At 52.4% G+C, this 27757-nt stretch overlaps 1 protein-coding gene and 1 long non-coding RNA gene across 2 annotated transcripts; one reads left to right on the forward strand and one right to left on the reverse strand.

The window, feature by feature from the left end:
• Positions 1 to 14905: 14905 nt before the first annotated feature.
• LOC117096196 lies at positions 14906 to 27417 on the forward strand. Its single transcript, XR_004442383.1, has 3 exons — positions 14906 to 15103; positions 21987 to 22302; positions 27033 to 27417. It is a non-coding gene; the product is annotated as an uncharacterized LOC117096196 (long non-coding RNA).
• LOC117096194 (troponin T, fast skeletal muscle isoforms-like) lies at positions 24263 to 26699 on the reverse strand. Its single transcript, XM_033233245.1, has 2 exons — positions 26193 to 26699; positions 24263 to 24804 (listed from the first exon to the last, which is right to left on the reverse strand). Exons 1-2 carry the CDS (start codon positions 26283 to 26285, stop codon positions 24622 to 24624), a joined length of 276 nt encoding a protein of 91 aa, XP_033089136.1. The 5' UTR covers positions 26286 to 26699; the 3' UTR covers positions 24263 to 24621.
• Positions 27418 to 27757: the final 340 nt, after the last annotated feature.

Here is a 27757-nt window from a genome sequence, read left to right on the forward strand (position 1 = left end):
CAGGATGGTCTCAATCTCCTGACCTCGTGATCCGCCCATCTGGGCCTCCCAAAGTGCTGGGATTACAGGCTTGAGCCACCGCGTCCAGCTTGTTTATAACCATTTCAGATCATGTTTCCTTCCGTGTCTCTGAGTCATCAACTCAAGAGTAAATAATGTGGTTTCACTCTGAGTTCCAAATCATCTCTACAGATACTTAAAGAATTCCTAGTCTGTTTGCATTTTTTAAGTAAATAATTTTTCCTCTTTGGGCCTCGTCTGGTTTTTTATTTTTTGTCAGGCTTAAACATTTAATTTTGTCCATGTGTGCATATGAACCCCTTCCATTACTTCCAACAGGTCAGCATTGTTTGAACTATACTTTAGTTATAAACCCTGGTGCTGAGCAGCCAGGTTGCTGCCGATACAATGTTACCAGTGAGGACTTCCTCCTGTGTATTTCCCTCCATCTCTGAGTCAGAGTGGACTTGCTGCGTGGGGGGTGCACACTTAATGTTCCGTGTGCTGAGGCACTTCCCTCCGGATGGCTGACCCTGTTAATACTCCAGTTGTGAGCGAGCGCTTCTGAGGCTGCACAGCCTAACTGAAATTTTGTTTTTATTTTTTAAAATTGCGACACTTGTCAGCTCAACACTCACTGGTTTCATGCCTCACTCAGAAGTAACTGCACGATTCTAGGGCATCCAGAGGAACCTACAGGTTTTGCCTGCCTCTGCCCTGGCTGGCTGATCTCCAAACCCTGTCCCTGGCTCCATACACCCCCCTCTCCCCAGTGGCCTGTGATTCTGACCCACAGTCCCTCCCTGCTCTGTCCCGTTTAGGGTCTGTGGCCCAGGCAGGGCCAGCTCAGCCACCCTCAGCATCTGAGGGTTCTGAATAAAAGCCGCAGTTGTCTGCAGTGAGGACAGCAGCAACACTGGCAGTGTTGACAGCCAGGGCCAACATTGCACATTCTGTGCTTTGTAAGGCATTTTCTTAAAGGGGACTTTTGCTATGCCAGCTAGTTTCAATATTTATGTAGACCAATGTTTTTTTCTCAAGATTAGTATTTTTGTGTCCTAAAACAACTATACACACACACACACACTACATATATTTAGGATATAAAGATATTATTTTATATTTTCCTAGAATCTTCATACCTTTCATCTTATACGAAGAGTGTAATTCAAATCATTTTTGCATTTGGGATAAGGCAGGGACCAATTTTCACTATTTTCATACAGTAGTCCTGTGATACTGGAGTGCAGTGGCGCAATCTCGGCTCACTGCAACCTCCGCCTCCTGGGTTCAAGCGATTCTCCTGCCTCAGCCTCCTGAGTAGCTGGGACTATACATGCTCACCAACACGCCTGGCTAATTTTTGAATTTTTTTAGTAGAGACGGGTTTCACCATGTTGGCCAGGCTGGTCTCAAACTCCTGATCCCGGGTGATCCGCCTTCCTCGGCCTCCCAAGGTACTGGGATTACAGATGTGAGCCATAACACCCAGCCTCTATCTCATATTTTAAATAGAAATAACTTCAATTTTTTATGTACAGGAACACATACTGCTCTCTTTTAACTGGGAAAATCATGATAGCAAATTGTGTAAAAGACATGTCAAAAAAACATGAATTAAAAGCCAAAGTCTTCTGAATACTGTTGCCGAAATCCAACACAATACACTAGCAATCTTGATTCCCAGGTTTTTTGGGATACATGTGCAGAATGTGTGGGTTTGTTACATAGGTATACATGTGCCATGGTGGTTTGCTACACCTATCAGCCCGTCATCTAGGTTTTCAGCCCTGCTTGCATTAGGTATTTGTCCTAACGCTCTCCCTCTCCTTGCCCCCAACCCCGACAGGCTCTGGTGTGTGATGTTCCCCTCCCTGTGTCCATGTGTTCTCACTGTTCAACCCCCACTTATGAGTGAGAACATGAGGTGTTTGATTTTCTCTTCCTGGGTTAGTTTGCTGAGGATGATGGCTCCCAGCTTCATCCATGTTCCTGCAAACGACACGAACTCACCATTTTTTATGGCTGCACAGTATTCCATGGTGTATGTGCCACATTTTGGTTTTTTAAAGGGTTTTTGATGTGGATATAAATGCGGTGGGATGAGGACACGACCCCTACTGTTTATGGTGCTGCTGGGGAGGGTGGTGAGAAGGGACAGGGCCATCAGGTTAGTGGAATGAACATTTGGGGAAAGAGGGGTGGAGGACTTGTGTGGTCCTCAGGGGCAGTCCTGGGGTGGGGTCTCCAGGCTGTAGCTCTGGAGGAGTCCCTCTAAGAGGATAAGGGACTGGACTCTGTGCCTTGTCCCTGCAGGGCCCAGGGAGGAAATAGGAGTCTGAAGACACTGATCTTTGGTTTGGAAGAAATGAACACTCTGTGCCGGTGCAGCCGCTGCCCGTCCTCAGCTAGGCCTTAGTCCAGGTGCACAGACAGTGGCTCAGATCAATACTGAGTGAAGCGGGAAGCTTTATAAACAGTCCATTAAGCTGCCACTCCAGGTCAGGTGCCACTTATCAGTTAAAGGTCATTAACTGCTCACCCAGGGTTGGTCAACTGGAGGGAAGCTAAGCGGTTACGTGACAGTTTGGGATGTTGCTGTCTAATACAGTTGGGTATTAGAAAATCTAATAAAATTAGGTGTCCGTTGGCTGCAGGGGTCTGTTGCAGACAACTGATCACTGGGAACATGTAGGCCACGGCAGCTGACTGTGAGCCTGCTAGGAAACGATTGCCCTGTTTTGAATCACCCTCGTGCTTCAAAGGGGCTTCATTTGAGGCAAACCACATCCTGTTTTGGGTCTGGGATGGAAAGGAAGAGACAGGCCAAGTCATATGTCCAAGCTCTTTTCCAGGCTCAGGCACCTATTCCAGGGCATCGGCCTTCCCTGAAACCTTGGGTCAGGATGTCTTGAGACAGGGCAGTTCATGTTTTGGGGGTTCCAGAGCACGATCTGGAGGTCTCAAGGGTAAAGACATCTCTGGCCCCAAGGCCTCAGGTGCATCACACACCAGTGCGGTGACTGGGAAGTTGCATGACCCCCTTAAAGAGAATGTCTTTAACTGTAAAGTGCAGGCCACAGCTCCCGCTCTGCCTGCCCACAGGGCTGACGTGGGGCTCACAGGAGACGATGGCACGTATTGTCCATGAGTTGTAAAGCCTCCCACACAGGCAAATGAAGAAAAGCCAGCCTCCATCCTCCCCTGCCCTGGAGCATCCACGTCCCCTCTCTGGTCACCTGCTAGCAAGTGTGTAGTTTTTTCTCTCAGGCATTTAATGATGGAGAGATCGTGGAGCATTGAAGAATCAGCCAGTTTTTCTAAAGCTTTAACTCTGTTCAATGATGTTCAGCCTCATAATGCTAACAAGTCGCCCCTAGTAAAGTGTTTAGACAGCAGTGCAGAGAACCGGAGGCTGTGGGGGTTGCAGGACTGTCTTGGGTCCATGTGGCTCTAAGTGGGATTGAGCCCAGGCCCTCAGGCCCCAGCCCCCATGCTCAGTCACTCTGCTCAGCTGCCTTTCTGGACCATTTCATCTACATAAAGGCATTTTCCACACAACTTTTCTCTTAGGTGTTTTTAGTGCACACGGAAACACAAGATCTTCCTGAAGCCCAGTGTTGGCTCAGAGGCTCTGTCAGGGAGTCAGTGAACAGTGGGATCAACCATTTGAGCTCTGCATGAATTATGGTCCATTTTCTCTGGTCTTCTGCCAACAAGATGTCAGCAGCTCTCTTTACTGTGAGTGCATTTCCCAGGATCTTAGCTGATGAATTTGAGGAGAAAAACATTTTCCTTCTTCAAGAATCTATACAGCCTGAGTCCAGCAGCAGGTCAAGAAAGGGCCCCCGACCAAGCACAGGTGCACCTGCAGATGGTGAGCTGCCGGCACTGTGGGTACTCAATGCTTACGTTGATTCAAGAATAATGATTGCAGGTTTGTTCCAAAGTTGCATCTTTAAAATAAATCAATAAAAGTGCTGAGCCATATTGTTATTCATGTAAGAAAATTTTAATTTTCAATCAGTAGTGCTTCAACCACATAAAGATACATTCACAGCTCAGCTTCGGTTCACATTTAATAGCAAAATGTATCTGAAGTTCATGTTTAGACATTAACTGATTGTTAAACATTTGCTGAAATAGATCTGCCCCTACAATAGCATTGCCAAATGACTCTTTAATAGACATTATTATTTGGATAAGTTTTACATTAGCAAAAATATAGAGCAGATACTGAAGTTAGCAGGTGCCCCACCCATTTCCTCCACTTCCCCCATCATTGACATATTAGTATGGTGCATTTGTTATGGTTAATGAACATATATTTACACGTTATTAATTACATTCCTGGCCGGGCGCGGTGGCTCAAGCCTGTAATCCCAGCACTTTGGGAGGCCGAGACGGGCGGATCACGAGGTCAGGAGATCGAGACCATCCTGGCTAACACAGTGAACCCCGTCTCTACTAAAAATACAAAAAACTAGCCGGGCGAGGTGGCGGGCGCCTGTAGTCCCAGCTACTCCGAGGCTGAGGCAGGAGAATGGCATAAACCGGGAGGCGGAGCTTGCAGTGAGCTGAGATCCGGCCACTGCACTCCAGTCCGGGCGACAGAGCGAGACTCCGCCTCAAAAAAAAAAAAAAAAAAAATACATTCCTTTTTTTTTGAGACGAAGTCTAACTCCATCACTGAGGCTGGAGCGCAGTGGCGCGATCTTGGCTCACTGCAAGCTCCGCCTCCCGGGTTCACACCATTCTCCTGCCTCAGCCTCCCAAAGTGCTGGGTTTACAGGCATGAGCCACTGTGCCTGGCCTATTAACTAAATTTCTTAATTGGCATTATGGATTTCTCTATTGTGCATTTTCAGGTTTTTTTCATTTTTTTTTTTTATTTGCAATGTCTTGCTCCACCTTGCATGCACTCAGGGGGAATCGTTCTGCTGCTGAGAACCCCCTGTGCTTCACCTGTTACTCCTCCTCTCTTTTCCTGCTGAGTTTTTGCTTTTCTCTTTTAAAAAAAAATTTTATTATTTATTTATTTTTGAGACGGTGTCTTGCTCTGTCACCCAGGCTGGAGTGCAGTAGGGTGATCTCAGCTGACTGCAAGCTCCGCCTCCTGGGTTTACACCATTCTCCTGCCTCAGCCTCCCCAGTAGCTGGGACTACAGGTGCCCGTCACCTCGCCCAGCTAATTTTTTGTATTTTTAGTAGAGACGGCATTTCACCATGTTAGCCAGGATGGTCTTGATCTCCTGATCTTGTGATCCGCCCGCCTTGGCCTTCCAAAGTGCTGGGATTACAGATGTGAGCCACCACGCCCAGCCTTCTTTTTCTTTTCCTTTCTTTCTTTTTCTTTTTTTTTTTTTTTTTGAGACCAGTCTCACTCTGTCACCCAGACTGGAGTGAAGTGGTATGATCTTGGCTCACTGCGACCTCTGCCTCCCAGGTTCATGCCATTCTCATGCCTCAGCCTCCCAAGTAGCTGGGATTACAGGTTCCTGCCACCACATCTGGCTAATTTTTGTATTTTTAGTATAGACGGGGTTTCACCATGTTGGCCAGGCTGGTCTCAAACTCCTGACCTCAAGTGATCCGCCCACCTCGGCCTCCCAAAGTGCTGGGATTACAGGCATGAGCCATTGTACCCCACTGGAAACAGCTGATTTTTTAAATTGTCTCTAGAATTTGCCTTTTTACAAAATGACACATGGTTTGAATCATAGAGTACGTAGCTTCCTCAATAGACATTAAAGGTCATGCCATGTAGGTCCATGGTGCCAGCACCTTGCTCGTGAACATCCCAGCCTCCAGAACTGTGAGAAGGAAAAATCTGCTGTTTAAACCACCTAGCCCACGGTATTGGGTTTTTTGTTGTTGTTTTTGTTTTTATTTTTTTTTTCCTGGAGACAGGGTCTCGCTGTGTTGCCCAGGAAATCAGTCTGTAATCTGGGATCACTGACTTGCTGCTGAAAAATCCAGATGGAAAGAAAGGCAGGGCTTTCCTGCTGGCTTCAGTCTGGAGATCTGACTCCAGCTTCCTGCTGGGCACGAGTCAGGCGTGGTGAGAGGAGTGGTTTTTGCAGGTACAGAACCGTGGCCTCATTGTACAGTCCCTGGAGCAGCCATGTCCCTCTAGGTGGGTGGGTTTGTGTGCATGGGGCTCTGGGGGTTTGCGTGGGTGTCGTGTGGTGTGACTGTGAATGTGAGTTGGAGTGTGTGGGCGGGAGTGTGTCTCCTCAGGGGATGTGTCCCACCTACAGAGCACCGGTGCCACATCAACATTCTCCAAGGGAACCCCACCGCCACTGTGTGCTTTCTACACATTGACCGTTCATGGCTCACCACAGCCTTGCCCAGGGGTTTGCTTTCCAGCTGCATAAAATGAGGCAAAGAGAATGACCCACGCTCCTGAGCTTCTCTTCAAAAGAGCTGCAGGGTGAGTGGTGGGGGGCTCATGTGGAAGCTCAGGACGACTGGGTGGCATTCATCACTCAGCAGCGGGCTCACTGGCCACAGTGCAGGGGTGATCCACCCCCATGCCTGTGCCTGAAAATACTTGGGCATGCGGAGTTCCAAGACACCACCTGGTTAAAAGGCGGCCCCTGTGCTCACATAGCCCCGGCCTCTGTCCATATATCACAGATTTGCACCCAGCCATTAGCCTAAAAAGCCCAAGTCAGGGAAACAATAGAAGGGTGGCGTCAGAGAGTGAAAAAAATGAGGAAGATGGTGAAAGGGCACAAAGTTTCGGTGATGCGATGAGTACATTCTGGAGACCTGGCACACAGGATGGTGACCACAGTTCATAGTGATGAACTGCATGCTCGAGATCTGTGAGAAGGTGCACCTCGAGTATCCTCACCACACATACAAATGGCAACAATGTGAAGTGATGGGCACATTCATTAGCTTGATGGTGTCATCATTTCTTTTTTTTTTTTTTTTTAGACGGAGTCTCGCTCTGTCGCCCAGGCTGGAGTGCAGTGGCCGGATCTCAGCTCACTGCAAGCTCCGCCTCCTGGGTTCCCGCCATTCTCCTGCCTCAGCCTCCCGAGTAGCTGGGACTACAGGTGCCCGCCACCTCGCCCAGCTAGTTTTTTGTATTTTTTAGTAGAGACGGGGTTTCACCGTGTTAGCCAGGATGGTCTCGATCTCCTGACCTCGTGATCCGCCCGTCTCAGCCTCCCAAAGTGCTGGGACTACAGGCGTGAGCCACCGCGCCCAGCCGGTGTCATCATTTCACATTGTTTGCACATATCAACACTTCACATTGTACACTTTATATATACACATTTTAAAATTTTTCTATTATGCCTCAATAAAGCCAGGAAAAAATCCTCAGAAATATTCGAATTCTGTGAGCTACCCATGAACACTGATGAATTAGAACCGGCAGGACCCCTGGTGGTCAGTGAGGCCCATCAGCCTGGTTGAAGCTCCCTGGTGTAGCTGAGTTAGAGCAGCAGCTCCCAGCCCACACCTCCCTCTGGAAGGAGCCGCCCTTCCTGCCTGTGTGAGCAGGAGTGCCCCTGACCAAGGAGCACACACGTGGGATGGAAACGCAAGCCTGCGAGCAGAGCTATCGCATGGGAAACAGCGGGTATTTTTAAATGACCTGACATTGCATTTTCAAAATATCTTAACTTGTTATCTTGAAGAAATAGGCTTAGTGAATAAATATAATACAATGTTTTCAGGGGAATTAGACCCAGGCCCCCAAAGTAAGATTGCTTTCCATCAATCACAAAACCTTATGTGACAAAGGAGAAATGCACTGGTGGCATATGCAGGTCCCTGGAGGCTGAGGTGGTCTAGGGAGATGTCAGGGAGATACTGGCAATTCAGCAGCAGTTCAACGTGGCGGGAGAGGTGAGGGGCGCTCTTGTTGCATCACAGTGTAGAGATGGGCACAGGGGAGATTGAGCATTTCTTGTTTTTTTTTTTTTTGGATGGAGTCTTGCTCTCTCGCCCAGGCTGGAGTGCAGTGGTGCCATCTTCACTCATTGCAAGCTCCACCTCCCGGGTTCACGCCATTCTCCTGCCTCAGCCTCCCCAGTAGCTGGGACTACAGGCATCCGCCACCATGTCCGGCTAATTTTTTGTATTTTTAGTAGAGACGGGGTTTCACTGTGTTAGTCAGGATGGTCTCGATCTCCTGACCTCATGATCCGCCCACCTTGGCCTCCCAAAGTGCTGGGATTACAGGCTTGAGCCTCCACTCCTGGCCCATTTCCTGTTGCTTTAGGTGGCCTCTAGCTCCATAGCTGAGGACTCTGAGCCTCATCCCAGTCCTACTCCTCTTTTCTAAGCCTCTTCCACCCAGGAGGATGGCCCAGCAGCAGCGGAGCCCATGCAGCAAACCCACCACGCCCATGCACGCCAGTGCTGCGTCCATCTCAGGCTAGGGCCCCGAGTCATCCAGAAGCAACACTGTCTGTCAATACACTGCCAGCCAGCCACTCTGTCCTCCTGGCCTGCTGAGAGGCTGCTGGAGGAAGAGTCCCACCTCACAGCAAGGAAAGATTGCCCGTTTTTGTCCAAAATAGACATGACACTTGGTTGTTTTATTTCATTTCCAATTGATGCATGTATGAAAATCAGGCAATATACACAACATGTGATACCTACTGTTTCCTGACAAGACAGAATCAATCACGAATGGCAGCCTCAGCTAATAAACAAACTGCCTGGGAGAGGGCCTGTCCTCAGCACCTGTACTCCTTTCTTCTGGGACTGAGAATTTTCCAGTTGCCGCCAAAACAGACTTGGGAGACCCATCCTCCAGGGAAAGCTCCTGCATGTCCTACGGGTGTCCTCACACTCACTGCGGGGTTTTGACCCAACCACAATTTCCCATCTGTTTTTCTAAAGCAACCAAGAGAACAAAAGACCTTTCCGACAGCACACAGCAGCACCTGAGTCTCCGTTTGCTGTTCTGTGATTATGACACAGAAGCGCTGAGAAGGGAAGAACGTGGTCCCTTTAAATGATATGGAACAGGGGAAGGAAAGTGCTGGGGAGAGGAGGGTGAGGTCCCTGGCTAGGGCTCCACCCCTACAGACCTAGGTGAGGACAGGCACTCCTGCTTTTGTGCCCAAATGTTGCATTTCCCAAGACCACCCTGGCCTGCGGCGTCCCCATCCTGTGCCTAGAAAAACCCCCGAGACTCTAGCAGGCACACACACATAAGCGGCTGGATGTCAAGAAGAGCAGATCAGGCAAAAGAAGACACAGAGGCAGCTGGACGCTGAGAGAAGCATATTGGTGGAGGAACACACAGGTGACTGGACGTCGAGAGGAATGCACTGTCAGGCACCAGCACGTGGGCAGGCCACCTACAGAAGCAGAATGATGCAGAGTTTGGCCAGGGTGGTTGGAGAACAGTCCCACCACTGGAGAAGAGTCAGGCTGCCAATAGCCTGACTCCAGGGGAAAACCACCTCCCTTCTGGCTGCCCAATCTGCTGAGAGCTACTTCCACTCAGTAAAAGCTTGCACTCATACTCCAAGCCGACGTGTGATCCAATTCTTCCGGTACACCAAGGCAAGAGACCCCGGGATACAGAAAGCCCTCTGTCCTTGTGACAAGGTAGAGGGTCTAACAGAGCTGTTTAACGTAAGTTGCCTATAGACGTCAAACTAAAAGAGTAAACAGTAGCACACGCCAACTGGGGCTTCAGCAGTAAACATCCACCCCTAGACACTGTTGCGGGGTCAGAGCCCCTCAACCTGCCCATCTCTATGCTCCCCTAGAGGTTTGAGCAGCCGGGCACTAGAGAGGCAAACTGCACCCCCATCAGACACCCTGCGAGGGGGACAAGGGAACCTTTCCCATTTCAATTACAGATCATCCCAAGAGTGAGTGAAAATGGGGCATGTTCTGGAATCACTCACTTGCTGAGAAAAAGTCAAGGTGACATGGAAAGTGGAACTTTCCTTTTGGCTTTAGTTGGAAAAGCCTCCTTGATTTTGGGTTACTGTTGGGGGTGAGGATCAGGGAAGTGGTAATGGAAGTTGATTTTCCAGATAAAGAGTGATGGCCATGTTTCAGGGAACAGCTGTACTCCCCTTCGGATGGTGGGAGGCTGGCGTACGGGGCAGGTGCTCTGTGTGTGAATGTGTCCGCTGTTCTGAGTGTGCCTGTGTAGTAGTCCCTGGATTCATTTCCCCTCTAGCAGCACAGCCACTACTGTCAGTTTCGAAATGAAAAACTCCAATCTCCATGATTGGAAGTATATACATATTAGGAGATATATTTAACATTTATCCAATCTTACACTTCTTTTTTTTTTCTTTTTCTTTTTTTTTTTTTTGAGATGAAGTCTCACTCTGTTGCCCAGGCTGGAGGGCAGTGGCGTGATCTTGGCTCACTGCAAGCTCCGCCTCCCGCGTTCACGCCATTCTCCTGCCTCTGCCTCCCAAGTAGCTGGGACTACAGGCGCCTGCCACCGCACCCGGCTAATTTTTTTGTATTTTTAGTAGAGACGGGGTTTCACCGTGTTAGCCAGGATGGTCTCGATCTCCTGAACCTGTGATCCGCCCGCCTCAGCCTCCCAAAGTGCTGGGATTACAGGCATGAGCCACAGCACCCGGCCCCAATTTTACACTTCTTATGTGTGCAGTTCATGACACTCCAGGCTGTGGCACAGGGCCAGGGGAGACGAGGGTGGGCTCCTGGGGACAGCGAGGTGTTCCCTCCCCTCTGCTGCAGCTTCCCTAATTTTCCAGCATAGGGTTTGCAGGGCCATGCTCTTCACTCTGCTTACAAGTTGCCCCCAGCTGTGAACCCCTCTAGGACCTGGATGTGACCCACTGTTTAGCCCCCACTAGGGCCTCACAAAATGACCTATACTTGCGCCTGTGCACAGGAAGTGCCTATTAGATGAAAGGTAACACTTGTCCATTGATAGCTACTCTGCAAGGAAAAACCAGGGGAGGGGAGGTGATGTCGCCCGCATCTCTGGATCCCCAGCGCTATGCTCTCCAGGGTGGAACTCATTAGCCAGGGGTGTCTATTTAATTTTTTTTTAATGTAATATCTAGTCCCTCATCATACTAGGCACATTTCCAGTGCCCAGTAGCCCTGCACCCAATGCAGAGAGAACATTCCCATCCGCACAGAACAGTCTTGCAGCAACAGCTCTGACCTGGCACAGGGTCTGTTTATTGGATCACGGACCTGAAGCCTGCCCATTGCGGCTGTAGCCCCACATTGATAAGGCTGGTGGTGAGAGCTGTAATGATCCGGAGGACAGGGGAGTGGCAGGTTGAAAGGGGGTCCTCTCTAGATGTGAAAGTTTGCACATGTGAGCAGTGACTTGGTGAAGGCCTCTGACTCCAGAGAGCTCAGGTAAGTTCTGAGAAGGTAGAGGATGGAGCAGGGAGTTGCTGTGGGAGCCAGCGTGGCCTCTCCTGCAGCAGGGAGGCCGGGTGAGCTCCTCTGGGTAACACCTTTCTTGCTGCTTTGTGTCTCCAGAGTTTGGCCACAGGAGACATGATTCCAGCAGTGACAATGAAGACACTCCAGGTAGATGTGCACACTGGAGAGAGGGCGCCACGAAGAGGCTTCCCAGGGGCAACCCAGCCAGGCCTGCTGCTTCAGAGATGAAGAAGGAAGAGGGGGATGAAATCAGAAAAGAAGGAAATATGTGTAATTTGTAAAATGTTAATGATACAATTTAAAAAGCGATTATGCTTGTGGCTTCTGAGTGTCATGTTTGTCATCCTTTCTTGCTTTGCTTCTCAAACATTATCTTTCCCACATGACCTGCTCTTTTGTGCCTCTGCCACCACCAAATATCAAACACTAGGGTTTTGTTGGCTATCATCTCTTGAGAACTGAGCATAGAGAGATTGGGCTGGGTTTGGTGCTGGCCTGCACTGCAAGATATCCATGGGCACAGTTCTCTCTCAGACACTAGAACCCGGGGACCCAGCTCTCCCAGTGCGCTTCAGGTGGGGGTTGGACGTGGACCTCTCCCATCTGCACTCCCAGGTCTTGTAGCAGCAACTTGGTGTTTCAGTCCCCCCTGCTTACTTCTGGTTTAACAACACTCCTGTGGTCGTGGAACTTCAAGAATCAGCCTCAGTGTGGAGCTGTTATAGCAAACTCAGCCCCTTCTATGATGACCTCTGGAGCTGGGCCAGCCCCTCCAAGTCCTGAAGTGGGTGGGGGGCTCGGCCTTCATCACTGCACACAACTCGGTCATGGAATGCAGGCTGTTTCTGGAAGAGCAATTGTGAGTGACCCCAATCCAATTGTAAGAACCATAAGGCATCTCAAATGACACTGGTTGACCAGTAATATTCAGGCATTTGGGAAAGCATGTTCAGCTCTGAAGAACCATTGTGATGGACACCGTCACATCCACTAATGTCCACTCCTTGCACTGCCTAGACACACTCATTTCATGGAGTAGTTTCTCCAGGAATCTCTTTGGCCTTTTTTCTCAGAAAAAAAAAAAAAAAATTGTCAAGAGGTTGTCAGTGGAAGGAGTCACAGGCCCTGCTGGTCTCCAGCTGTAACTGACGCTCACTGCCCTCCTCCCCCACTGCCCTTCAAGCTGCCCCTGCCAGACACTGAATGTGCATCCACAAAGCCATGTGTGGATATCCTAACCCCCAGTGTGATGGCCTCAGGAAGCACAGCCTCTGTGCAGTGATTAGATCATAAGGGCTGAGCCCTCAAAGAGCCTCCCGTAGCTTCTCCCATGCCCACTCTGCAAGGACACAGCAGAAAGACAGCGGCCCATGAAGGAGGAAGCTGTCCTCATCCGGCATGGCCTCACCCGGTGCCTCCATGTTGGACTTCCCAGTGTAAGTAAATTTCTGTTGTGTGTGCGCCACCTAGTTTACGGAATTTTACTACAGCACCGTGCATGGACCATCTACGTCACTGTGGAGAGACTCGCTGTGTCGCGGAGCACAGTAACACCCGGCCTCCTGCTTGGGCTGGGCCGCGTGATGAGAAGGCAGCCTTGTTGCCAAGCAGGCAGCCTAAAATCAGACAGGGACCCCTGGGCCCCGGTTGCTGGTGTCACCTATGAGACCCTGGGCTAATAGATTAGACTGGGCTTCTGTTGGACGCAGTGGGCAGAGCGGCTGGTGATGATGGCCCCAGCACTGCAGCCACAGGGGACTGTGACCGGCCCTCCAGGAGCTGTGGATAGTGATGCTTCCTGAGTCACCACAGCCTGGGAGGCGGCTCCTGAAAACAGATGCGAGACCAAAAGGTCAGGAGAGGAGACGGGACGGGAAGGCTCAGTGTTGTCTGCCCTCACCCAGCGCAGAAGCTCCCCTGAGCTGCGCAGGCAGCCAGGACCATGAGCAGGAGAGGAGCCCGGCCATGGCGTAGATGGCCCAGTACAGTGCTGTTCTAGACCTGCTCCCGCAGGGCCATCCCCAGCTCCCGGGGTCACACCAGGTCCCTGCAGGATAGGAGCTTCCAGACAGAGGGCCCGCACAGGTGGGAGAGATGAGTGACAGCCAAGCTCAGTGGCTGGCTGGGAGGCAGGTGCATCCTGGGTGAGTTTATCAGGGCAGCATGGCAGGTGCTGGATGACAGCTATGCAGTTGGAGGGGTGGGAGACAGAGCACAAGTCACTTCTACAGGTTTGGGCTGAAAGGGGCAGTAAAGAGTGAAACTTTTATTTTTTAAAAATCTGGTTTTCTTAGAATACAATTGAACATTTAGAAAACTCCAAAAAGTATAAACAAACTACTTCTTTTCATCCTTGTTTTGAATAATCCATATTTTCCTGTCATAAGTAAGCTTTGTTTGGAAACTGGAAGCCACTGGCGTGTGCGGTCTGTCCTCACATCAAGCAGACACCTGATTTGTGCTGAGGTCAGAGAAGCAGCACCTACTGACCCCAAGTTCCACATGAACCCCAAGTTCCATTCTGAAGAGCAAACCCCAAGTTCTGTCTTCAGAATGGTGACACTACATCAAGGTTCTCTGACATTTTAAGGAATTGGGTACTGACAGCTTTTACTTAATGGCTTTTTACTACATAAAAAGCACTTTTTTGCTAGCTTAATCATCCAATACTATCAAAAGGTTTTAAAATTATTTCACTGATGAGAATTGAGAGGTTCATATCGGCGGATGATTTGCTCATCTCCACAGTGGGGAGGTGGCAGCTCATAGGTGTTCCTTCTATTGGTTAGCCTGCAGATTCATGAAAATTGGAGGGGAGTAGAATTTATTTGTGAATTCCCTAGTACACATTTTATCATGACCACTCTGAAGTAGAACTGACATTTTATTGTGGAGTGGCGTGCTTCACACTGCACCTCCTGTGGCATGTATGATGAAGTGATTATGTATGAGAGTGTACCTCTGTGGATGGAGCCAAAAAATATCTGCTGAGTCAGCCCAGAGGAACCAAACCATGGCCTGGACTTTGACAGTGTTTGAGCTTTTCTTTGCTTTTCTTCTCCCTCCCTCCCTCCCTCCCTCCCTTCCTTCCTCCCTCCCTCTCTTTTTTTTTTTTTACAGGGTCTGGCTCTGTCACCTAGGCTGGAGTGCAATGGCACATTCTCAGCTCACTGCAACCTCCGCTTCCCGGGCTCAGGCCATCCTTCCACTTCAATCTCTTGAGTAGCTAGGACTACAGACGCACGCCAGCATATCCGGTTAATTTTTTGTGTATTTTTAGTAGAGATGGCGGGGGTCTCACTATGTTGTCCAGCTGGTCTTGAACTCCTGAGCTCAAGCAATCCACTGGGCTTGACCTCCCAAAGTACTGGGATTGCAGGCGTGAGCCACCACACCTGGCCAAGTTTTAATCTCATTGAGCCTAAAGTTATGCTATTTATTCAGCCGGAGCACAAACTTTGTATACAGGGATAGTAAATCATTTAGGCCTCGCCATATGGTGTCCGCTGCATTCATTCAACCCAGCCCCGGGAGCCTGGAGAGCGGCTGAAGCGGAAGGCGGCGCAGAGAGAGGCACAGCCACAAGGCCACAGTCACAGGCCCCCAGCTGCTCCCGGGCCTGGGCGCGCAGGGCAGCTGCGGAGACACGAGAGTTCCAGGCCGGCCAGGCTCGGCCCAGCGCGGTCGCCCGGGGTCTGCAGGGGCGGCAGGAGCTTGGCAGCCGGTAAGCCTGCGTCGGCGGGCAGGGAAGAGTGCGCTGCAGCAGCGGGATTCTAGGGGCGCCTCCTGCTCCCGAGGAGGCGGCCTCTTCCTCGGGGGACAGGGGACTGTCCCAGAGCCAAGGTTGGGGCTGGGATGTGCAGTGCGACGCCGCCACCCTCGCCACCTCCCATGCAGCGGCCCCCGGGGTCTCCGCCAGAAGGGCTCTCCCCAGGGTGCGTGTCTGCCGCCTCCAAATTTAGCAGAGGCGCCCCAGGGGGCTTGGTGAGGCCATTCAGCCCAGGACGAGTCGGAGTCGGGAGCCCGGACTCAAGATTCCTTGCAGACTAAACGTCTCCGGCCAGTGAAGGAGCCGCAGCGGCGTCCTGGGCTCCTGGAGACGCGGTTCCACTCGGGCTCGTCTGTGCCCGGTCCGTTTCGCCGCGGCCCTACTGGGCAGGCAGGGAGGAGGAAGCAGCCCTGGGACGGCTCCGGGCAAGGCCGCGTCGGATTGAACCCTGCGCCCCTCGGCTGCCCGAGGTTGCCGGGGACACCTAGAAGCGAGGTGCGCGGGCTGAGGGCCAAGCTGGCGGGTTTCCCTGAGTGTTCTGGCAGAAATGGGGACGTCTTTTTAGAGGCTGGGGCTCCTGGTTTCCGCCTCCCGAGCGCCTGCGGAAGAAACGGAGTCTTCCTCTTGTCCAGGGCCTGACGGATCCGCTTCCCGAGGATCGCCTGGGCTGGGGCGTCCCGGGGTAGGCGCGCAAGTGAGGAAACCTCGCTCAGAGACAAAGCTGCGCGGCTGCCGGCATGGGGCGTGCCACTTTCCTTCTTCTGCTTCCTTCCCCAAACTTTAAGGCGCCCGGGTTCCAACCCAACTCAGAAACCTGAGAGGACTCTGCGCGCCCTCTCTGGCCTTCTCCAGACCCACAGGCCCTAGCTGCCTGCACCCCCCTCCCCGCCCCCCGCCAGTGGAGTGGCTTCTACTTAGCAATGTGGGGCGGGGACACTCCAGGAGAGGCCATCGCCACTGCCACAGCTGCCAGAGGCCCTGGTGGCGGCAGGGGCGCGTTCACGCCCTCACCGCCCATTCTGCCCGCCGGCGCCCAGGGGTCCCCGCTCCGCCCGGGCCAGAAATGGAGGCGTGCCCCACCTGGGGACTGCTGCCCTCGCCCTGAGCACCTGAGCCGCTCAGAGGCCACAAGGGTTCCTCCTGGCCCGCCCTTCCCAGCGGCCAAAGCCCGAACCACAGGCCTGGACGGGGGTGGGTTCATCTGGGTACCTGGATCTTGATGGGACTTGTAACAGAAGATTTTCTTTTTTTTTTATTTTTATTTTTTATTTATTTATTTATTTTTTTTTATTATTTTTTTTTTTTGGAGACGGAGTCTCGCTCTATCGCCCGGGCTGGAGTGCAGTGGCCGGATCTCAGCTCATCGCAAGCTCCGCCTCCCAGGTTTATATGCCATTCTCCTGCCTCAGCCTCCCGAGTAGCTGGGACTACAGGCGCCCGCCACCTAGCCCGGCTAGTTTTTTGTATTTTTTAGTAGAGACGGGGTTTCACCATGTTAGCCAGGATGGTCTCAATCTCCTGACCTCGTGATCCACCCGTCTCGGCCTCCCAAAGTGCTGGGATTACAGGCTTGAGCCACCGCGCCTGGCCCAGAAGATTTTCAAGGCCAACTTTACCTTCACCTAAGTCAGTAGTTCTCAAATTTCCGCGGGCATCCGAATCCAGATGGCTTGTGAAAACTGGTGGCAGGCTCTTCATAAGATTGTGGCCGGACACGGTGGCTCATGTCTGTAATCCCAGCACTTTGGGAGGCTGAGGCCCGCGGGTCACAAGGTCAGGAGATCCAGACCATCCTGGCTAACGCGGTGAAATCCCGTCTCTACTGAAAATTCAAAAAATTAGTCAGGCTTGGTGGCACTCGCCTGTAGTCCCAGCTATTCCGGAGGCTGAGGTAGGAGAATTGCTTGAACCAGGGAGGCGGAAGTTGCAGTGAGCCAAGATCGTCCCATTGTGCTTCAGCTTGGCAACAGAGTGAGACTCCATCTCAAAAGAAGAAACAAATTAGCTGGGCATGGTGGCTCAAGCCTCTAATCTCAGGTACTTGGGAGGCTGAGGCAGGAGAATCTCTGGAACCTGAGAGGTGAAGTTGCAGTAAGGCGAAGTTGTGCCCCTGCACTCCAGCCTGGGCAACAGAGCCAGACTCCGTCTCCAAAAAAAAAAAAAAAAAAAAAAAGAAGAAGAAGAAAACATCGGATTCCTTTACACAATAACGCCCTGCTCCTGGGCAGAGCTCTCACACCAGTCCCCTCCCGAGATGGAGTCACCCTATAAACAAGCTCCCTTTGGGGCCAGCACCTTCTTCTTGTGCCAGGATGGTGAGAAGGCACAGGCTGCTTTCTTAGAGAGCCTGTGGGCATGGGACTCACTCAAGTCACACCACTGGGAGCTCCTAAGTCAATAGAGGAGAAACAGATGCCTGAAAAGGCAGGGGAGCTTTCCTAGGGGCACCTGTGAAGGCCGGCAGTGATGCAGGTCTCTGCAGCACATGCTCTGTGCACCCTGGAGAGGACTTGCTTGTTTGCCTGTTTCCTTGGACCTGATCCAAATGTTTGGGTTAAGCCTACAAAAGCCAAATTAACAGACCAATCTGGTTTAAGGAAGACAGATAACATACACAACATACCGCCAGGATGTCTTTTGTCACAATGGCTCCTGGCTGACATTTGCTAAGACATCACCTAATGTACTTTATTTTATTTCTTATTTTTTTATTATCATTATTTATTATTTAATTTATTGAGATGGAGTCTGGCTCTGTCACCTAGGCTGGAGTACAGTAGTGCAATCTCGGCTCACTGCAACCTCCTCCTGCTGAGTTCAAGCGATTCTCCTGCCTCAGCTTCCTGAGTAGCTGGGATTACAGACACACGCCACTGTGCTGGGCTAATTTTTCTATTTTTAGTAGAGATGGGGTTTCACCATGTTGGCCAGGCTGGTCTCAAACTCCTGACCTCAAGTGATTCGGCCTCCCGAAGTGCTAGGATTACAGGTGTGAGCCACCGTGCCCAGCCACTAATGTACTTTAACAACAACAAATAGATGAAGTCTTGCTATGTTGTGCAGGCTGGAATGCAGTGGCTATTCATGGGTGCAATCATAGCTCACTGGCCTCAAACTCCTAGGCTCAAATGATCCTCCCGGCTCAGCCTCCCAAGTAGCTGGGACTAAAGGTAAGTGCTAACACGTCCAGCTACCTAATATAGTTTTGCTGTCCTAGATCCCATGCAGATCCCACGTGACACTGAGTCATCAGGCTGCTCCTGGCTGCGAGAGTTTCTTAGGCTTTCCTTGTATTTGATGACCTGGATAGTTTAACGAGGACTGGTCAGGAATTCTGTAGATGCCCCTTGACTGCACTGTCTGATGTTTTTCTCAGAGGTAGACTGAGGTTTTGTGGAGGAAGATTGCAGAAGTAAGGGCCCTTCTCATCTCATCTTACAAGGCGACATGCCATCAGCATGACTCCTCACTGCTGGTGTTGACCTTGGTCACCTGGCTGAGGTGTGCTTGTCAGTTTCTCCACTGCAGTGTTCTCCTTCCCATTCTGTACTCTTCGGAAGGAAGTTGGGACAGCGACCTTGGTGCATTTAAAATTTTTGGCCAGGCGCGGTGGCCCACACCTGTAATCCCAGCACTTTGGGAGGCCGAGGCGGGTGGATCACAAGGTCAGGACATCAAGACCATCCTGGCTAATACGATGAAACCCCATCTCTACGAAAAATACAAAAAAATTAGCTGGGTGTGGTGGCGGGTGCCTGTAGTCCCAGCTACTCAGGAGGCTGAGGCAGGGGAATAGTGTGAACCCAGAAGGTGGAGCTGGCAGTGAGCCGAGATCACGCCACTGCACTCTAGCCTGGGTGACAGAGCGAGACTCCGTCTCAAAAAAAGAAAAAAAAAAATTATATATAGGCTGGGCACAGTGGCTCACGCCTGTAATCCTAGCACTTTAGGAGGCCGAGGCGGACGGATCACCTGATGTCAGGAGTTCAAGACCACCCTGGCCAACATGGCAAAACCCCATCTCTACTAAAAATACAAAAATTATAGGCATGGTGGCAGGCGCCTGGTAATCCCAGCTACTCGGGAGGCTGAAGCAGGAGAACTGCTTGAACCCGGGAGGCAGAGGTTGTCGTGAGCCAAGATCAAGCCACTGCACTCCAACCTGGGTGACAGAGCAATACTCCATCTCAATCAATCGATCAATCAATAAAATTGTTACCTATATAAAACACCATTAAAAATTGACATTATTCTATGCAGCCAATAGTTACTTAGATTTACCCACGTATTTAAACATTTACTATCTTAGCCATTTTGAGGCAACATGAAGTACATCCTCATGGCTGGGATGCTGATACAGTGTGGATGTTGTCCTCTCCAAATCTCAGGTTGAAATTTGATCCACAGTGTTGGAGGTGGGGCGTGGTGCCAGGTGTTTGCATGATGGGGGTGGACCCCTTATGAATGGCTTGGTGCTTGCGTTAACAGTCAGTTCTGCCTTTATTAGTTTTGATGAGAGCTGGTTGTTAAAGAGAGCCTAGCACCTTCTTTCCCTGCTCCTCCTTCCTTTCTCTCTCCATGGGATGCCTGCTCCCTTTTCCCTTCTGCTGTGAGTGGAAGCCTCCTGAGGCCTCACGGAAAGCAGATTCTGGCTCCACGCTTCTTTGTACCAGCCTGAAGAACTATGAGCCAAATAACCATCTTTTCTTTTTCTTTCTTTCTTTTTTTTTTTTTTTTAGAGACGGAGTCTCACTCTTGTTGCCCAGGCTGGAGTTCAATGGCAGGAACGATCTCGGCTCACTGCAACCTCCGCCTCCCAGGTTCAAGCGATTCTCCTGCCTCAGCCTCCCGAGTAGCTGGGATTACAGGTGTGCACCACCATGCCTGGCTAATTTTGTATTTTTAGTGGAGATGGGGTTTCTCCGGTGTTGGTCAGGCTGGTCTCGAACTCCTGACCTCAGGTGATCCACCTGCCTTGGCCTCCCAAAGTGCTGGGATTACAGGCATGAGCCACCACGCACGGCCACCATCTTTTCTTTATAAATTACCCAGCCTCTGGTATTCCTTTCTAGCAATGCAGGAAATTAAGACAGATACCAGCCCCACCATCCATCTCCAGGACTGTCCTGGGCAGAACCTGTGGTCCCCTCTGCTGGCCTCGTCATTGGCACCTGCACAGTGGGTCCTGGATTGATGTTACTCATTCCCTTTAGCTTCTCCTCTTGGAAGGAAAGGCACCAAGGGCCCTCCCCACTCTCTGCTCAGCATCCTCCAGATAACTGGCCTCCAGGCCACCCACCCGGGGACTGACCTCCGGTCACCTGGGGCCCTGCTGCACCCCCAGGCTCCTCCTCTGAGGTCAGGTGGTTTTCACTTCTCTGGCCTGAGTCAGGGGCTGGTGGGTGGGGGCAGTGGCTCCGCACTGGGTTCATCTGTTAAAGGGCAGGGGTGGGGTAGCTCCCTAAAAGGAGGGGCAACAAGGATGGGCACACAGCAAAGTTGTGGGCGTGTCTGTCACAGGCCAGTGTCCCTGGATGCCTTGTCTTGGGCGGGGTGGGGCTGAGGCAGGAAGCCTGGCAGGCCACAATGCCTGAGGCCCTGGCCCTGGGCTTGTGTCCCTAGGGATGCAGTGAGCACAGACCTCACTCTAGGGGGGCCTGGCCCACCAGAAGCCCAGCCCTGGCCCCTGCCACCAGCCTGTCCTTCCTCAGCCCCTAGCTCCAGCCAGATCCCCAGAGATCAGCAACCCTTATGACCAGCAAGGCCAGCCCCGCCCTCCTTCATCTCCCTCCTCTTGCCCGCACAGCCTGGACAAGGAGTGAGGTGTGAGGGTAGCTGTGACACAGTCAGCTCCCCTGGGCCAAAGCCCCAGAAACCCTGCTTCAGGGCCCAGGCAGTTCCAGGGGCACAGCCCTCAGCACAGAAGGGCCCAGGCTGTAGGTGTGGCCTGCGGCGGAGGGTGGAGGCCTGGGAAGGGCTTGAGGGACTCAGAGGTTGGGTGGAGGCCTGTTGAGAGCCAGCCGGTGACCACCTGCTCCCGAGCCAGCCCTCGGGCCCTGTTCTGCAATGGGTTCAGCTGCCCTGTGTTAGCCTTCCGGGCCCCAGCCCAGGTGGGAGGATCCTGGCACACCTGCTGGCCGCAGGCTGCCCTTCCTCCTCCTCAGGCAGAGGAGATGCCCACTATGCACTGTGCAGCCAGGAGCCAGGGTGAGCTGAGCCCCCACCTGCTGCCCCAGGGGGACCCTGCCACATCTCTCTTAGCCTAACTAGCTGTGCATTAAGCTCCCCCCTACCCTGCACTGGGCTCACTGGGGCCCCCTTGTGGCTGCTCATGGCCTTGGCCCCACAAGTGGGGTCCTGATTTCCACACCGCCTGCTTTTGTCCTCTGTGGCTTTTGTCCTCTGTGGGCTTTTGTCCTCTGTGCCACCTCCTTGGGTGGCAGCCACCACTTGCTGTGCTGAGCTACTTCTAAACCCCATGGGGGGCCGGGTGCGGTGACTCACACCTGTAATCCCAGCACTTTGGGAGGCTGAGGTGGGCGGATCACCTGAGGTCAGGAATTCGAGACCAGCCTGGCCAACATGTTGAAATTCTGTCTCTACTAAAAACACAAAAAATTAGCCGGGCATGGTGGCGGGCACCTGTAATCCCAGCTACTCGGGAGGCTGAGGCAGGAGAATCACTTGAACCTGGGAAGTGGAGGTTGCAGTGAGCCGAGATTGCAACACTATACTCCAACCTGGGCAACAGAGCGAGACTCTGTCTCAAAAAGAAGAAAAACAAACAAACAAACAAAAACTAAACCCCATGGGGGAAAATACATTTTTTCATTTATAGGGTCTTACTGTTTCACGTGCGGAGCATCGCAGGACACATCTGTTCTGACATGAAGGGCCCCAGGTCACTGGAGGCAAGAAGAGGGATCCTGAGAGGCCACCTGGGAAAGAGAACCGAAAGACAGTGACAGTGGTGACAACGATGACAGCAGTGATGATGACGGCTCACACCTCCTGTGTGCTGGGCACCGTTCTGGGCACTTTATACAAACATACAAACCAGTGAAGAGAGCAACTGTCAGTGTCAGAGGAGCTCTGGGGACATAGAGATGTCTCACAGTGGGGCTCCTTCCTCCACCTCCCCACAAAGCCTTCGGGTGCGTTGTGTGGGAGTAGAGTGTGGGGCATGCAGGCCTGAGAGCAGGGGCAAAGCCTGTCCCTTTGGGGGTCACTTCACATTCACAGGGACGCTGGGGCAGGCCTGGGATCCCCCATCACATGAAGGGAATGACCAGGGCTCCCAGAGCTGGAGCACAGTGCCCGGGCCATGGCCGCAGCATGACCTGGGCTGGCTGGCTTGGACTGGTCACCCCGTACCCACTGCACCTGGGTGAAGCACAGGCCCTGTGGGCACAGCTGCCCTCCCTGGGGCCCTGGGTGGTGCTGGAGGGTGGATATCGTGGCCTTGATGGTGATGCTGGAGTGTCTGCATTTGCCCTGAGCACACAGATCACCCTCAGATTTGCCCCTGTCCCCTAGAGCCCATACTGGTGTTTGGGAGGGCGGGAAGCAGCTCAGCCTCCATCCTAGCTCCCATGTTGTACCCCAGCCCCTGAGGCTGCCCGGGCAGGCTGCCTTCCTGAGCCCCAGCTTGGCCTGCAGCAATGGTGCCTGCATGGGACGGTGGTTCTTCTCCATCCCAGAGGGTCACAGTGCCATGCCCCCTTTCGCAGCTACGGGGTACAGTGTGTTGCCCCTCTGCCTGCCCTGAGGAAGTAGGTGTCTGGGGCCCTGGTGGAAGCCAGAGTCTGGGTTTGTGGAGGAGGCTCTGTGGAAAGGATGCCTTACACCAGACGGACTTGGTGCCCCGGAGCTGAGCTCGGTGTTGATGGGGACTTTCTATGAGCTTAAAGGGCTTCAAAAATGGACCCTGAGTCCACTCGGCCATGGCTGCCCTGCCATGATAGTCATCATGGCAGGGATGACCAAGGCCACTCACAGGCCGGGTCATCACTCAGGGTGCTACGTGGCCAGCCAGGAGGATGGGCTCTGGCCACAGTCCCCAGCAGGAGAGCAGCCTCAGCCAGAGGTCAGTGGCAACAGCCTGTGTGGGCCTCTCAGGACCCAGGGCCCTGGGGTGGGCAGGTCTAGAGTTTGGTAGGGACGCAGGGAGGTGGCTGCCCTGGCTGGTGGGTGAAAGCTGCTAGGGCCCCAGGGCCAGAGATGCCGGGACTCACACCATATTTCTGGCGTTTCATCTTCTCCCCAAACTTGAACTTACCAGTCTCTAGCTGGTGCAGGGTCCCCCAGAGCTCCTTGGCCTTGGGGCAGAAGTGGTGAGGCTTCGCTGACTAAGCCTCAAAGACAGGGCCAGGCCCCTGGAGTCCTCCAGCCACCGAGGAGCACGGCCCTTGGCAGCCTGGGGAGCAGTCACCAGCCCCTGCAGGGCCACCCCCGGGGCTGACCCCTGCAATACCCACCCCTCACCTCACTTTGTCTTCACTGAGGTGGTTGACGTTGAGTGGCTTGCATCTCTCAGCGAGAATCTTCTTTGTTTCCCGTCTGTTTCTCGCCTCCCTTCTGGTCAGCCTGTAGGGGACAGGCCCAAAGAGAGGGACTCGGTCTCAACAGAGCGCAGGGCATAGCCCAGGGTGAAGATGCCCCCGTGCTCCCCGCGGGGCATGCACCTTGGCCAGACAGCGGCTGTACTTGGCTCCCATGGAAAACAGAACCTTCTTCAGGTCGTTCTCTGCCCTCCTCATGGCGACCTCCTCCTCCTTTCTGACCCTTTTCTCCCTTGGAGACCCTGTCCCCAAGACACTCAGGGATGAAGGGAGTGCTGTGCTTTCTGGGCAGGCTTTAAAGACCCACCCTGGGCTTAGAACTGCCTGGAAGGGGCCGGGCGCGGTGGCTCAAGCCTGTAATCCCTGCACTTTGGGAGGCCGAGACGGGCAGATCACGAGGTCAGGAGACCGAGACCATCCTGGCTAACATGGTGAAACCCCGTCTCTACTAAAAAATACAAAAAACTAGCCGGGCGAGCTGGCGGGCGCCTGTAGTCCCAGCTACTCGGGAGGCTGAGGCAGGAGAATGGCGTAAACCCGGGAGGCGGAGCTTGTAGTGAGCTGAGATCCGGCCACTGCACACCAGCCTGGGCGAGAGCAAGACTCTGTCTCAAAAAAAAAAACTGCCTGGAAGGAAGTTCCAGGTTTAGGCCAGGATTTATTCTCTTGCAAGGGTTTCTGCAGGGCGTGGGGTCCTTAGTCAGTGGCTCTGATCTTTGGCCAATGACAATGGGAACCCCAGGAGGAGGAAGGCCTCAGCCCCCTGCATTTCTTTGGGCCTGGGGCTCATTAGCTGATGAGGCAGAACAGACCACCAGTCTGTTCTGGCGCTCCCTCTCCTTCTCTGCATGAAACCTCTGCTGCTCTGCTCTCTGCACGGTGCTTCTCCTACGGCCAGAGAAGGCAGTCTGCTTAGCCCTGCCCCCAGCTCCTCCAAGGGTGCCCACCAGCCCCTGTGGCAACCTGAACTGCCCCACTCATGATTCTGTCCTTGAGAGCAATCAGCTCCTCTTCCTCCTTCCGGGCCTCAAAGTGGCTGTCGATGAGGGCCTGGAGCTCCGTTAGGTCTTTGTTCTGACGCTTCTTCTGGATGTCCTGTGGGCAGGGCAGTGGGCATTAGCCCCATCCCTCTCTCCAACCTCTGCCCTGCCTGGCCTGCCTTGCAGCAGGAGGCCCTTTCCCTTGTTCTAGCAGAGAAGCCCTGTCTCTCTTGGCCATCATGAAAATGGCAAGTGGCAAGGAATGTTTTGCCTTCTCCACATTGCCATGGCTGCTATCCTCATAGGGGCCAAGGGTGGCCTGATTCCAGATCAAAGAGCAGGGATGATGCCCAGTTATAAGGTCCTCAGCACCCTTGAGATGGACTGGCTCTGCCTTGACTCTGTCATCAACCTCAGAGACGCCCTGCATGGACCTGGCAGAGAGAAGGCTGCTGAGTGAGAGAAATTTGTTGGATAAATAGACGGGTGTGTGAACAGATGAACTGATGGATGGGCGGATGAGTGATACGGGATGGAGACAGATGAGTAGGTGAATGGATGGATGATTGAGGGAATGGAGGGACAGATGGATGGATGGAAGGAAGGATGAATGCATGGATGGATGGATGGATAGATGGGTGGAGGGATGGATATGTGGATTAATGGTAGAGGCTGAGTGGATGGGTGGGTGAGTGGGTGGATAGAGAGGTGGGTGGATGGATGAATGAGTGGGTGAATGGGTGCATGGGTGGGCGGGAGGGTGGATGAATGGGTGGTTGTATGAGTTAGTGGATGATAGGTGGATGGATAGATAAGTAAATGAATCAGTGGGATGGATGGATGGATGGATGGATGGATGAATGAGTAGGTAAATTGATAGATGAGTGGGTGGATAGATGGGTGAGTATATAGATGGGTGGTTGGGTGGGTGGATGGATGGATGAATGGGTGAATGGATATGTGGCTGGTTGGATGGATGGAAGTAAGGATGGATGGATGAATTGGTGGATGAGTGGGTGAGTGGGTGACTGCATGGGTGAGTAGATGATGGGTGGGTGGGTGGATGAATGAATGGGTGGGTGGTTGTATGGGTGAGTGGATAATGGATGGAGGGATGGATGGGTGAGCAGGTGAGTGGATGGATGGAGAGATGGATGGGTAGGTGGGTGGGTGGGTGGATGGATGAATGAAGGGATAGATGGTTGAGTGGATGGGTGGGTGGGTGGCTGAATGAGTGTATTGATGGGTAGGTGAATGGGTAGGTGCTTATGTGGGTGGATGGATGGATGGATAGAAGGATGGATGTAGGAGAAGGGAAATGAGATGTTTATTTTTGGAGGGGTTTCCTCTAGTCCAGGAATAGGTTATGGTAGAATTCCCCGGACCAAGGGGGCCCAGCTCTGGGTGCCTGGGAGGAAGTGACCTTCTGAGGCCTAGCCTGGAGCCCAAAAGCTGGGGTATGAGGAAATTGTGGCCATGTTGAACAGAGTCCTGTAAACTTACATCGAAGTCCACTTTCTCCTTTCCTGGGATCTTAGGAACAGTGAGTCTCAAGAGTAGACAGAGAGGCCCGTGAGCAGAGACCCGGGAACCCATCCCAGAGGGTCAGCCTGGCCCTCTACTAACCCTGGTGTCCTCCTGCTCTGGCCTCCAGCTGAGGATGCCCCACCTAGCGGCACATTTGCCCCAGCTTTATGCTTATGAGCTTTATAGCCCACTATCCCAAGAGTGGCTTGAGCCCCTCAAGAAGGCTTCAGCTTCCAGCACTGCCATCTGCCTTTTGGCTTCTGGCTGTTGCAAGTGTTGCTGTACCCCAGCTACCAGGGAGGGTACCTCTGTTTCCTTCTCAAACAGACAGACGCAGCCAGGTCGGGTGAGAAGCTATGGCCACTGTGGGCGGTAGTGGCCTCCCTGGGCAGGAACGGCTATTGTGAGCATGTGCCTTTGCCCAGCCCCTCTTTCTCCCCAGCCCCTCATTTCCCCATCTTTCTCTCTGCAGGCTCAAAGGAAAGAGGAGAGGGGGCTGGAAAGAAAGCAATCTGAAGGGGAGACGAGGAACCCTCTCCGGCTGGGTGTGCGATCCCCTCCTCTCATCAGTACATTCCAGATGCAGCAAAGAGTTAAAACAATAAGACATTTTTCCCAACAAACCATAAAAGAATGTGGAACTAAATATCAGTCAAAAACTGGAGGAGGAAAGGGTTTCCTAAGCTCAGAAGCATGAGAAGGTGGCTCTAAGGGAAAGAAGGCCAGATGACTCCACGCAAATGAAAAACTTATGTATGTGGGGAAAAAAAAAGGAAAACGGAAAGGCAAAAAAAAGACTAAAAATGTATATTTCAGCAAATACAGAGAAGACGTATATCCTTAGGCAAACTGATGACTAAGAAAACGCAGAGACGCTTCCACCATGAGACAAATGAGCAACAGGCACAGCTGTGAGTTCTCAGAAGAGATGAGCCATCCACAAACAGGGAAACGTTGGCCCTGAGTGACTACTGGGGCACAAAGCCAAACCGTGAGACGCCGTTTCTCATCCGTCGGAGGCTGCAAAGTCAAAGCATGTTTCTGTCCTTGGGTGAGGAGGGTGTGGGACACAGACCCGCTCACATCCCACGGAGGAGACAGCGTTGGCCAGGCCCTTTTGGAAAGCAGCTTGGCACTGATGTCAAAGCCTTAAGAACATTCACAGTCTTTGACCCAGTAATTCCGGTTCTGGGAATGTGGCCTACGAAAATAACCCTAAAGACGGAAAATGCTTTCCAACCGCGTTATTTATGAAAGTAAAATATTGGGGAAAGCCTGCAATAGGGGAAAGGTTAGAAAAGTTATGGTTTGTTCAACTGATGGAATATTATGTGGTCACTGAAAATATTTAAGAAGACTCTGGGCCGGCAGCACTTTGGGAGGCCGAGACGGGCGGATCACGAGGTCAGGAGATCAAAACCATCCTGACTAACATGGTGAAACCCCGTCTCTACTAAAAATACAAAAAATTAGCCGGGCGTGGTGGCGGGCGCCTGTAGTCCCAGCTACTCGGGAGGCTGAGGCAGAAGAATGACATGAAC

Source organism: Trachypithecus francoisi, unplaced genomic scaffold (assembly GCF_009764315.1).
Source record: "Trachypithecus francoisi isolate TF-2019V2 unplaced genomic scaffold, Tfra_2.0 Lachesis_group14, whole genome shotgun sequence".
Taxonomy (NCBI): Eukaryota; Metazoa; Chordata; class Mammalia; order Primates; family Cercopithecidae; genus Trachypithecus; species Trachypithecus francoisi.